Raw genomic sequence first — 13,956 nt, 5'->3', positions numbered from 1 at the left:
ATATTATCACTATCTGTAAAAGTTCATCAGCTGTAACTTAATGATTTATGTACTTTTTTCAATGTCCAGTACTTCATTTACAGCCAAAATGTTATAAATTAATTTTATCCACACCAAATGATTTCTGTGTTTAAGGAAAGAATCTTGCTTTACTTGTTTCCTAAAATGTTAAAGGAGTGAAATAAAGCACCCTCTGCCTTTCATTTCCTGCCTTTAGAAGTCAGGGTTCAATAACAGATCATTTAAATACTGCTCCTTCTCAAAGGAATCTCCTTAGCAACCTTTTACAGCTTGTCATGGGTTACAGAATTCTCTCCATCTCCCATTCTTAAAGGGGCCTGTGTCCCTTGCAGAACAAAGAAATTTAAAACAAGAAACGTAGCTAGCTCTTTGAGTAGACATTTTAAGGAAGTTTCACAATCTCCTTCAATTCTTTTGCCAGCTCCTTCCCACTAAGCATTCTGCTTTCCTCCCATCCCTTCCCTACCCAAGGTCAAGTCAGGTCTGGTCATCATGGCCTCTGTTAAGAACAGCAGTGGCCTCCTCTAACACTTCCTGGCAGTCCTTATTCAAGGCCGTACCTCCTGGCCCATACTATGAAACCCTAAGCGCATGTCACAGATACAGATTGTTGATCTGTTTTTAATTAATTTATTCAATTTCTTTCCTGTGTAAGCTACAGAGCAGTTACAGAAGAGTCTATTTGAAAATAATAAGAAAAGTATGAAATCATCCAAATGATGGTTGCCTTGCTCCTCTGTATTAATACTTTGGTATTAATCACCTAATCTTATTAATTATACAGACGGAAAAAATAAAATTCCAAGTTTAATAAGCCACAATTTATATAAGTAAAAATTTACAGAAATAGGAACTATTGCCTTTAGAGTAAAGGGGGAATATTTGTATCCAAAACATATGCCAAATTACAGGCAGTCTTTTGTTTTATGCCATACTCAGAAAGGTATCATTTTCCCTGATCTTTCCTTTCTGGGAGGGACAGTGAAGGATGGGGGCAGCCACAGGAGAAAAGGGAAGGAGCTCATCTCACAGCAAAAAAAGAACTGAGACTCACATTCACATAATCAACATAATCACCAGTGCAAAATTGAGAGGCTGTGTGGCATGGTCTTTTTAATGATTTCAATTATTTATAAGATGTAATGGAAAGAGACACATTACCTTATTTGCAACCATCTACTCTCACCCATGTACCAATTTCTCTCCCTTATCCATGGAGAATTTTACTTTTGCCAGCCCAGTTTCTAAGTTGTCCACAATACAGAATGGAGACGAAGAAGAAGAAAGACATGGAATCAGTGTCAGGAAAATAAGGAAAGGAATGGGGCAAAGAAAAGGACAACCCCACCATGATTCTGGACTCTCTTTTGGAGTGGAGGATCTAGGTATCAGCTGAAATGGAAAAAACACAGGACAGAGAGAAGAGGACAGACAGGATGGGCCCCAGGAACAGTGGGATGGGTGGGGTTGTTTTGTTTGAGGGTAGGTATAAGAGGAGAGCTCCAAAGTTGCTACAAGGGTTGAGGGAATTGTTATAACCTATAAAATGGATCCACTACAAGATACTTTGAGAGATAACTTTTTAAATATTTTTGACTGTTACAACTGTGTTATTTGCAACTCTATGTAGCTATTGAGCAAGTGTTTGAACTCAACAACTACAGGGAGAAGAGAGTAAAACTAGAAAAGGGCAAAGCTTGACCAAACAAGCTCAGGTTCTGAACTCCGCTTCAGTTATGTAACACCTTTTGCTACTTTTGCTAAGATTACTAACAAACCAACAATTTTTAAAAAAAATTTTATAAGGGCAGTACTCTAGCAACATCTAAATTCCTGAGTACGGCACTACTTCCCTACACCTAGCCCGGAGTCAGTAAATGGCAATTGCTTGACAGATGATGTCTGGATTAAGTAAAGATTTTACATTTTTTCCCGTAATTCCTCCTCCTTTTCACAACTCTTTTTATTTACATAAATCTCTATCCATGAGAATTTTCCCCCAGAAAATAAATTCAAATTACAAAGCAAGGAGTTTATTAATTATCCACAGATGCAATGGCACAACCTATAAAACTGTCAAAGAACTTTCTGTTGAAGAAAAATAAGCAATCTTGTCAGATAAAACCTCTATGACTAAAAACATGAGAGTTCAACAAGTGAAGTCAGTTACCAATTCCTAGTTTGAAAGCCATCTATGACTTTTAACTTTATATTCTAGACATACTCTTGCAATAAAGTTGATATTCTACATATAAAAAAGATCCTCAGGGGAAATAAAAAATGGTCCCAAATTCAGTTATAACAGATCAAACTAAAATCTGTTTCAATATACACAAAATTTACATTTCTACTTAAAATATAAATTATGTAAACAGTGTCTCAAAAGTCTCTGATTTAACATTCAAACATTTAAGTATTCTCTTGTAAAACAGATTTGAAATAAGTTATTTAAATGGCTTGGAGGATTATTACACCTGCCAACTCTGAGTTCCATCAAAACTATTTTTAAAAAGAAAGAGCAAAAACATGAAATGGAAAGTATCCAAATTGGAAATAAAGAAATAAAGCTATCTCTATTCATAGATAATATGACTAACATAGATAACATGATCTTGCACATAGAAAATCTTAGGGCAGGGACGTCTGGGTGGCTCAGTCAGTTAAGTGTTTGCCTTTGGCTCAGGTCATGATCCCAGGGTGTTGGGATCGAGTCCCAGATCGGGCTCCCTAGTCCATGGGAAGCCTGATTCTCCCACTGCCTCTCTGTCTCTCTGTTTCTCTCTCTCTCTCTCACATGAATAAAGAGACAAAATCTTAAAAGAAAGAGAATAGCAAATCCTAGGTCAAATTATTAAAAATAATGAATGGGATTATAAGTTTGTAGACACAAGATCATTATACAAAAATCAACTGTACTTCTAACCAATGAACAGTCCAAAAATGAAATTAAAAGAAAAATTACATCTATAATAGCACCAAAAGAAATATGAATAAATTTAATAACATAAATGCAAAAATTATGTTCTGAAAAACAACAAAACATCACTGAAAAAAGATTAAAGAACATCTAAACAAACAGAAAGAGATCCTGTGTTCATGGATTGGAAGGCTTAGAACTGTTAAGAGGCAATACTACTCAAAGCCATCTACAGATTCAATGCTATCCCTATCAGAATCCCAGCTAGCGTCTTTGCAGAATTTACAAGCAAGGGACTCAAATGTCCATCAACTAATGAATGGGTACACAAAATATGGCATATCGATAAAGTTCAATACTCAGCAGTAAAAAGGAATGAAGTACTGATACATGCTATTAATGGATGAACCCTGAAAATACCATGCTAAGTTAAAGTTAGTCAGGCACAAATCACCAAATATTATATAACTCACTTATATGTAATATCCAGAATAGGCAAATCAACAGAAATAGAAAGAAAATCAGTTACTGTTTGGCATGGTGGTACTGGGGAATGCCAGATGATAGCTAAAGGTACTGGATTTCTTTCAGAGGTGACAAAAATGTTCTAAAAGTAAATGTGATGATGGTTGCATAATTCTGTGAGTATACCAAAAACCAATAAATTGCATGCTTTAAGTGGCTCACTTATATTCTGTGAATCATACCTTCATAAAGCTGTCACAAAAAATTAAGAAAGCACCATTATCAAAAGAAACTAGGGAACTATCACAGTACCAACTATCTAATTGTCCGGATAATGTGTTTTTTTTTTTAACTCTATCTACCAAATACAGTAAGAATTTCTACCAAATTGAAGGATGATGTCAAGAGACACCACAGTGAACAGTAGAAACTCTCTTAATCAGCCTCTATCTATCCATCTCATATTCCCCAGGCCCTCTATCTAGATCATAGCTACTAGTCTCCATGACTACTAATAGCCATGAGTAGGCAAGCTACTCTTTAGGTCATTTTAATTGTGTCACTTTATTTAATTTAATTTGGTCACTTTAATTGTGTCTGTAAGATTTGTTCCCAAACCCATGCATTCAACAGCACTTATGTGCTTACAATAACAATTTAATGAAATGATGCAAAAAGCTGATGAAATATGTATATATAAATACTATCTCAAAGAAGAATATAAGCAAACAGCAAATAAAGAATGCACAACAAAAGAAGAAGAAAGACCTTAGGAATTAGAAGAAAATTTCATGGGTGCCTGGGTGGCTCAGTAGGTTAAGGGACCGAGTCCTGCATTGGGCTCCCTGCTCAGTGGAGAGGCTGCTTCTCCCTCTGCTCTGTCCCTCCACCCTGTTTACGGTCTCTCTCTCTTATTCTCACTCTCTCTCATATAAATAAAATATATAGACCTTTTAAAAAAATTTTTTAAAGGAAATAGAAGAAAATTTCAGACAGAAATGTTTCTTCTCTCGAAGAGAAAAATGGACCTATAATATGACCTATAAGACCTGGCACCACCTTGTTTTCCCTGCATTTCCTACAACCCTCTCTCACATTCTCTATGCTTCAGACATCCTAGTGCTCTGTCAGTTTCAAAAAACAGTTTGATCTCCTAAGAGTCCTCACTGTGATTTTCTTCTGCCTGGGAAGTTCCATCCATATATCTGTATCTATAACTAAACCCTTTCCCTCAGTCTGGCTAACTCCTTAAAGCCAAGTATTTTTAATGCAAAGATACATGTATCTCTGAGAGTAGCACACAATGGATGTTCAAAGAATAAGTCAATTTTGTTATGTTAATATGTGAAGAAATGTCTAAAAGAATAAACAGCCATTACCATTAGATGGTAGGATATACAGTGTTACTTTCTTCTTGGTATCCTTCTGTGATGTTCTAATTTTTCAACAAATATATATCATTCCTACAAAGATGAAAGGTACTTTGAAAAAGACAATTAAATAATCTAGCTCCTTCCCACCTTGATCCTTCAGCACTGTAGTGTCTGTGTTGAAAAGTACTCTTATTTTATTAAATATTTAAACTTTTAATTAAGGCAGATTGATATAGCTCCCTGATAAGGCAAATCATTAAGAAAATTTTCTACTTGGGTTGCTTGGGTGGTTCAGTCTTAAGTGCCTGCCTTCGGTTCGGGTCATGATGCCAGGGTCCTATAATCGAGCACTGTATCGGACTCCCTGCTCTGCGGGAAGCCTGCTTTTCCTTCTTCCACTCCCCTTGATTGTGTTCCTGCTCTCACTGTCTCTCTCTCTCTCTCTCTCTCCCTCTCTCTGTGTTAAATAAATAAATAAAATCTTGAAAGGAAGGAAGGAAGAAAGACAGAGAAAGAAAGAAAGAAAGATATAGATAGAAGGAAAGAAAACACTTTACGCTATTATCAAAGTACGTAGAGGTGCTTCAGATACCTGCAGGGTAAACTTTCTGCTCCTTCAAGAATATTATGTTTACTCCCAGATAATCTGGGCTATTTGGAAACCCTTTAGTAGAAATATCTATATAAATGTTATTGGTCTTCAAATAAAGTAAAAACTACACAAAGGAACACTACGTGTATAAATTTTGCATCCTATGGTCAAACCATGTGCCCTGTACTTAAGATATCTATGACTACAATACAGAAAGACATTTTGATAATAAATGTTATGAGAGAGAGGAGAGAGGTCTGAGTGGAGAAAAGGGCAGGGAGAAAGAGAGAAGCGAGGAGGGAGGGAGAAATGTATTTTAAATGTAACAAGTAACTAATATAATGTGCCAGTCTCTATCTGTTGATACATGTAATCTAAGTGAAGTTACCTATTTATCACACCACTAATAACTTACTACCAAGCTCTACTAATACTCACACTCAGAAGTAGTAAATCAAAGGTAGATACAATTTACTCTGAGGACACATAAACCAATTTCCAAACCATTTAAGTTAAAGTCAACCAAAAAGCCATGTAAATTCAAGCATGTTTGGGGTTTTTAATCCAACAGCACAGGAAACAGAATGTGAGCATCCTTCCCATTTCTTTTGGCCTGCTGACCAAGGAGAAAAAGCTGTGGTTACCAGCAGTTAATGGAGCTTATTCTTCTAATCCTTTTATAGAACATATATCATTATTTTAACTTCTTGTCATGCAATTCCATTTATAAAACCTTAAAGTAAGGTTTAAAATCAGAGAAAGCCTTCTGCTGAAAGAACAGATATGACAGTAATTGTCTTTTTGTTTCTGTTTTAAGATTTAAGTTAAGTTTAATTAGTTTGGTATCAAGTGCTAATTCACAATTATTTAAACAGGCTCATTATGCAAATAAAATTACACACAAATGCAAATATTTTCATAAAAATATTAATGCTGGCTCTTGAATAACAAGAACTTTAATGGGCCACTTATACCGTATTTTTTTTTCAGTTAAATACAGTACAATACTATAAATGGATTTTCTCTTATGCTTTTCTTAATAACATTTTCTGTGACTTACTTTATTATAGTAATATGGCATATAATACATATGACATAAAAGTATCTGTTAACTATGTTATGGTAAGGCTTTTGGTCAACAGTAGTTAACAGCAGTTTACTTTTTGGGAAGTCAAAAGTTACACACTAGATTTTCAACTAATCCCCATGTTGTTCAAGAGTCAAATGTATACACTTCTTCACGTTCATTTCTGAGTTCCTTTTGAAGTCAACTAATGGATATCAAATGTCAATTAAAAGAGGTTATTACTCATCCAACTGCCACTGACTCTGCATGAGCCAGGGTGAAATCAAAGGTCAGGGAGCTGATTTAGCTAAACACAAAACAGGAAATTTTTTAATGTTACACTGCGTTAAAGCAGCAAACTCCTACATAGTACCTTTGGTACTTTATTTTAGGTTGCTCAGGAAACATAAAAAATTTTCATATAGTCCTGCTGTGTCAAAAACTATATAATCAGAATGGAGTAAGTCCAAGACACTAACTCTGATGTATTCCTTGGCTTGTTCTCAAGATCTTTGGGTTCCCCCACAAAGCAGACTAATTCTAGGTCTGGTTTCCCAGGAGGTTCAAACATATATAACAACTCTTGAGTCATTCTGAGTAAGTCAAAATCAGACTACTTCACAAATTACTACAGTACAGAACTCTATGTTCATCTAACCAATAAGGGTGGGGGAGGTGGGTTGAAAGTTCAGGGGGTGCAATCATTCCTTTGCCCAGTTTACATTGAGCAGGAACACAGTCCCTGGCAACACAATGCCACAAACTGTAGTCACAGGTAAGAGACATATACAGAATAAGGAGACACTCAGCCAGTTCACTGCCCCAAATGGGACACTAAACTAATTTTTAGCATTATGCAGATGTATTATGCTGCAGATACACAATGGCTGGATAAAGACAAACAAATGAGGGGTGGAGGGAAGTGGTTCTGCAACATGCTGACTATACAGCCTTGGGCAAGTTATCTCTCTATACCTTAGGTCTCTTTCTAGAGTTTGTTTCTAAGTTTGTTATGAGGATTAAATTAATGTCTATAACAGTATTTAGCGTATAGTTAGCTCTAAAGTATTTTTTAAAGATGCATGTCAGAATGAAACATAGTATTTATGTACAGTATATATGAACTCTATTCTTAAGATGTGAGCACATATCTTTTTAAAGTTTCCCTTAGTAAAGATTACATTTTTCTGCTACGCTATGATTTTTATAAACTAGCTTTGTCAAGATTAAAGTATCAACAAAAGTTCATTTAACTTTATATAATGCTTTAACCTATGCTGCTTAAAACACAGCTAATCTAGCAAGGGAACAGGACTGTTCTAGTTATTCATTTAACCTTCTTTCCGGCTGAAGGGAAAGGGCCTCACGGCTTCATAATTAGTGATGGTTAATAGAAAACTGGAACGTGATGAAATTTGGAAAGCTAAAAATTTATAACAATGAAAATGCCTCAATTAAAATACTTAAAAATTCAAATCCTTTATGTTATAGTATTTTTAAGTGCTTGACAGTTTTCTTCAAATATAAAAGTATGACCCACAAAATTATTTAAATAATGGCAGCAGGAAAAACTTGTAAAATGAAGGCAAAACCTCCCCCAAACTGTGGACCAGAACTGCCTCTTTGATAAGCAAGTACCCCCAGGTATAGGTCAGTCTTAAGAGTTTATAAATGACCAGACCAAGCTGTGAGCACTCCCAGAGAGGGAGAAGGAGGAGTAATGCACTGTTTAAATAACATGCCCTTCTCAAAATGAAAGGACAAAATACAAATCAGCAGTAGACAAGGGCCTGAAGGAGGAGTGGAGGGTGACATGGGGACCACCAAGAAGCATTGGCGGAGCTTGGGAAGTAACAGAACTTGATTGCAGAGATGGTTAACACAAATGAATATCTGTTAAAACTCAAAGAATGGTAACTGAAAAAGGTAAATTTTACTGTATGTAAATTACACCTTCAAAAATTTCAAAAGAGATAGAGAAAAAAATTAAATTGTCTACTAAAGTAAAAAATTTTTTTTAAATTTCACAATGTCTTTTAAAACAAATTAAATGAAGGATTTCCCTTAATGAGTTCAAATGCTGGAATATACGAGTATAATTGAGTACCTTAAAAAAATTTTCCAAACAGGGGCACCTGGGTAGTTCAGTTCGTTGAGCATGGATGGGAGTCTTGGTTTTAGCTCAGGTTGTGATCTCGTGGGTCAGGATTTTGAGCCCTGCAAGGGACTCGGTGTTTACCATGGGATCTGCTTGGGGAGTCTTTCCCTCTGCCCCTCCTCCCCACTTACGCATTTGCATGAGAGCACCCGCTCTTTCTCTCTAAAAATAAATTTTTTTAAAAAAAATTTTTCCAGTGAGAAATAAGGTTTAGTACTTGATCTTTTAGAAATATTAAGCTGTCTTGAGGTATAAGATCATAAAGAGTTGACTGACTGCCCGTGTATGGCCTCCTTGCTTTCTCTAAACTCATAACTTTGTTTTTTCTGAATAAAAAGAAAAGCCTTAAAAAGAGTATTAAAAGTAAAACCAGAAAATAATTCCTAATATGATTTCTATGTACTACAAAAACTATTAAAATACACAGCTGAGCCATTAAAGTTGTATATCTCTATGAGGGTCCTAAAGGCCCAGAAAGAGATTTGTTTTCCCTAGCAATCATCCTGAGGCTCCTAGTGGTCCATGAGCCTTGCTTAAGAAAATGACTTTATCCATCCCAGGAAAGTATACACCTTCCAACTAAGAATAATTAGCTATATTCATTTACTTGAGCTTTATGCTAACCTCTCTGCAATCACAACAACCCATCTTGCAGATGAGGAATCCTGAGGCCGAGAAGTGAGGGAGAAGGGTGGAACCAGGATCTGGCCAAAGCACAAACACCCACCATACCAGCACCACAATGCAGAGCAAGCAACATGCTCTTCCACCTTTTCCGGGGCCCTTCACAGTTCTACTCATTTCAGCTTGTGAGCAGCCCTTCTCTTGGTCTGCATTTAATGCCAGCGCTTGATGAGCATCTCCTTTCAACAGAAGAACAATGGAAGGGCAAAAGAGGCTCTAGCAATCACCTTTCTGATCCAGGATTACTTCACTCTCGGGAATGACCCTGCAGTCTTACGGACAGAAAAGACTGGCTTAAATCCTTATTATCAAAGATTCCCTCAACTTCCCATTGTTTTCCTCAGGACTGTGGTTTTACTGTGCTCAGCCCTCAATTCTGTTTCTCAGGCAGAAATACCCATGCTAACTACACTCCAGCCCAACAGCTCTCAGGCTGTGGTTTGAGGACCCTTTGACACTCTAAAAATTACTGAGGAGTCCAAGGAGCTTTTATGTATGTGAACCATAATCTATCAACATCTCCTGTATTAGAAATTAAAACTGAGGGCGCCTGGGTGGCTCAGTGGGTTAAGCCGCTGCCTTCAGCTCAGGTCATGATCTCAGGGTCCTGGGATCGAGTCCCGCATCGGGTTCTCTGCTCAGCAGGGAGCCTGCTTCCCTCTCTCTCTCTGCCTGCCTCTCTGCCTCCTTGTGATCTCTGCCTGTCAAATAAATAAATAAATAAAATCTTTAAAAAAAAGAAAAAGAAAAAGAAAAAGAAATTAAAACTGAGGATTAAAACCTCTGCCTTCAGCTCAGGTCATGATCCCAGGGTCCTGGGATCAAACCCCGCATTGGGCTTTCTGCTCAGTGGGGAGCCTGCTTCCCCCTCTCTCTCTGCCTGCCTCTCTGCCTACTTGTGATCTCTGTCTGTAAAATAAATAAATAAAATCTTTTTAAAAAAATTAAAACTGAGAAATTTTTTAATCAAATCAGTTTAATTAAATCATTTAAAATATTAAACATGTTAATATAAGTAACATTTTTATGGGAAAGAAACCTCTGTTTTCAAAAATAAAAAATAATGAGAAGAGTGATATTGTTTTACATTTTTGTAAAACTCTTGAAGGTCATGCTTAATAAAAGCCAGCTAGATCTTTTATCTACTTCTGAGGTCTGGCATGACATTCATAAGTACACAGTCATGGAGCCAAGGAAAACACCACTGTACCCTCAAGAGAATGAAAGTAGAAGGGCAGATAATGTCTTAGTATTATTTCAAAAACTGTCTGACCTTGAAAGGGTGTCAGGAACTCCCTAGAGCCCTCCTACCACATTTGGAGAACCACTGCTCTAGTCAAGCCTGGGTTACTCCTAAGTCTGACTTCAGCAAATCCCCACAACCTAACTTGAACTCCAACCTCACTCTCTTTTGCTTCCTTACCACTGCCATGCTCCACCCCCCAAATGTACCACCTTCCCTAAAAAACAAAACTTTCTACATAAACTGTCTCCTCTTTCTCTTAGGTCACCAAACTTCTTGAAAAAGTAGTTCCCACAACCTCTACTGCCCCTAATTTTTATCATTTTAATTAACAAAGTAATACAGACATGTTCTCATTAAAAAAAAAAAAAAAAAAAAGATAAATCACCCTCCACAATTCCAGTCTCTAACCACTGTTACCCTAGAAAATACTCTGAGCTGTTAACTAAATACTCAGTTTGAATTTTTTTTTTCTTGTGATTTTTTTCCCTCATCAAATAGTTATTTTTAAAAATCCTGAAAGGCAGTTCTGTTTAGATTCCAATTCTTTAGGTTACCCAAGGTATGGTCAAAGAATAAGGGCTACCAACTAGGAGATTAGGGAGATAAAATGAGTGACATTCTTATACAAAGTGAGTACTAAACAAAATGCTACAACCATGCTGATTTTATGGTAATACAACATAAGACAGAATAATGAAACTTAGTCATCCTGATATATACATATATTTTATATATATATATATATATATAAAATATGTAACAGTGTCTTCAGGATTTGAACATTTTCACATATATTTGCTCTTTAAAGTTTCACAACCCTGAGGTCAATAGGAATTAGAATTAACATTTTATAGATAAGAAAGCCAAAGTTCTAGGAGAGCAGGAGAAAAAAAGTTACTGCTCAGAATTACATAGCTAGAAAAATGCACACCAGAAACCATAGAAAGAAGTTATATTTTCTGACTCAAATCAAATCCCACTCCTTTATATTACATTAAACAGTACATCAAAAATTCTCACAATATAGAAATTTTAAGTTCTACTTTTAAAAAAAATTAAATTCTAGCCTATTTTTAGAGCTCATCTGGAAAAAATGATCTTTACTTCCAAAGTTGAAAATGCAAAATGAACTGTATGATTTCTGAATGCAAAAAAGAACAAATCATTCTTGCTTCTTTATTATACAATATCCTTTAGGAAGCTTACATTTTATTTAGAATAACAGTTGAAATTTACTAAAATCTACATCAACATGTAGACATACTATTTATTCTATTAGAAAAATAACTTCTTAAATCCTTTATCTAGGCATTGCTATTAACAAAGACCCAAGACTCCTAATGTAAAGATGATGCAACAGCTGCTGAAAAGAACACCAGAACTTCATGGATGCTACCCTCATACTTCAGTGCTACCCTTGAAATTCCTGCAAGTAACACAGAGAATCATATGGAAATTCCCTAAAGTTCACAATCAGAATTTGGAACTAAATTATGAAAAAGTACTAAACCTGTTTATACAAATAACAAACTATTTGATTCATTTTTTAAAGATTTTATTTATTTGAGAGAGAGAGAGAGAGAGAGAGCATGAAAAGAGAGAAGTCAGCGGGAGAAGCAGACTCCCTGCCCAGCAGGGAACCCAGTGTGGGACTCGATCCCGGGACTCCAGGATCACGACCTGAGCCGAAGGCAGTTGATCAACCAACTGAGCCACCAGCCGTCCCTATTTGATTCATTATTAATCTTACTGAAATATTGTTTCCAAACCCCTATTTTTTTTTCCTATACCAAGGCAGCTCCAAAGGAGCTCAACATATTTAAATGATTTATTTATTATGACAGATAAGATTATGAAAAAAACTGAACTTAAGCTATTCTTATTAAGGGCTCTTTCCCTTATAACATGGGAAAGTTTTAAAACCATGATTAAGCTAACCTTTTTAACACACACTGGCATTTCAAAAATATGGGCAAGAGGGGCGCCCGGCTGGCTCAGTCAGTGGGACATGCAACTCCTGATCTCAGGGTTGTGAGTCTGAGCCCCACAGTGGGTGTAAAGATTACTTAAAAATAAAATCTTCAAGAAGTACTTATGTGGGCAAAATAACTGTTTTTTTCATTCACATTTTACTCTTTTTAAATGTAAAAGATAGGAGCGCCTGGGTGGCTCAGTGGGTTAGGCTTCTGCCTTTGGCTGGGGTCATGATCCCAGGATTCTGGGATTGAGCCCAGCATCAGCTCTCCAGCGGGGAGCCTGCTTCCCCCTCTCTCTCTGCTGCCTCTCTGCCTCCTTGTGATCTCTCTCTGTCAAATAAATAAATAAAATCTTAAAAAAATAAATAAATAAAAAATAAATGTAAAAGATATATACCTATCTCAACACATTCTTGTCAGAAGACCAAAAACCCATGAGATATAGTTCAATACTTAAGTAAATCTAAAGAAACCGCAAAGCTACTTTACTAATAAATATTTGAGTATTTCTCTTACCTCTGTTTCAGTACAATGTGAATATCCCAATTTACCTGTAATAAAAATACAAAAAGTTACTTCCAATGGATTTTAGCTTTTTTATCATTGATAAAAATATCTGAGCTATCCTGGCATGGTTTCATTATATCTATGCAAATATGCAAATAGAAGGTGCTAGAATGACCAATATTCTAGAAGGTCCTACCTAGAGATTTGTTTAAATAAGCCAATAAGAAAATACTAAGTAGGAAGATGGGAAGAATATACTCAATTGTAATAAGACCTAACACACACACACATATTTAATATGCATATATACAAGTTAATGAAAGTAATAAAAATATTTTTATTGGAGTCTTGCTTTCTTAAAATACTTTAACGGCATTTAAAAAGTACCTTTCAAAATACTCTAAAATACCTTCAAAAAATCTTCAAAAGACTCTTAAACTTTTCTCCAAATATATCTTCCAGTTTAAAGGTACAGTGATCATTTCAATGAAAGCATAAATGTCTCAAACTAATATTTTCTTTAATATTTGATGGTTGTTTTTCTTTAATATATGATTAGACAAAACCACATAATTAATTTAGTAATTTTCCAACAGAGGATCACCTAAAGAACAGCAATAATTGAACAATATTTGGCTGTACCAACATCAATATTTCCTCTTCATCACTGACACATAATAGCAAAAGAAACATATACAATTATACATTTCTGCCAATGCTGATGAATAAAACATCCTTTTTAAATTAAAAAACAGCTATTTTGAAGATCATTTATTAAGCAGTTTTAACAAAAAGAACAGGTTACATATTTATATTGGGTACTAAACAGCCAGTCCACACTTCTTTAAAATCACTGTCCTCCATTCAAACATACATTAACCTCTACCTCCTTTCTTCCAACAACACTATCCTTCCTCCAAACTGCTCTCTCCAGCCTCTGACTCCCACACC

The 13,956-nt window shown here is 35.7% G+C and overlaps 1 protein-coding gene across 2 annotated transcripts in view; it reads right to left on the bottom strand.

Annotated features, from left to right (window-relative positions):
* SPIRE1 (spire type actin nucleation factor 1) overlaps positions 1 to 13,956 on the bottom strand; it is a 187,856-nt gene that overhangs the window by 149,926 nt on the left and 23,974 nt on the right. For both annotated transcript variants that reach the window (XM_059409150.1, XM_059409151.1), the window contains exon 2: positions 13,015 to 13,049. In XM_059409150.1, coding sequence (XP_059265133.1) covers positions 13,015 to 13,049 — 35 coding nt within the window. The remainder of the gene's footprint in view (positions 1 to 13,014; positions 13,050 to 13,956) is intronic.

The sequence above is a fragment of the Mustela nigripes genome, chromosome 8 (genome assembly GCF_022355385.1).
Source record: "Mustela nigripes isolate SB6536 chromosome 8, MUSNIG.SB6536, whole genome shotgun sequence".
NCBI lineage: Eukaryota > Metazoa > Chordata > Mammalia > Carnivora > Mustelidae > Mustela > Mustela nigripes.
This window is presented reverse-complemented; position numbering and strand designations above follow the sequence as displayed.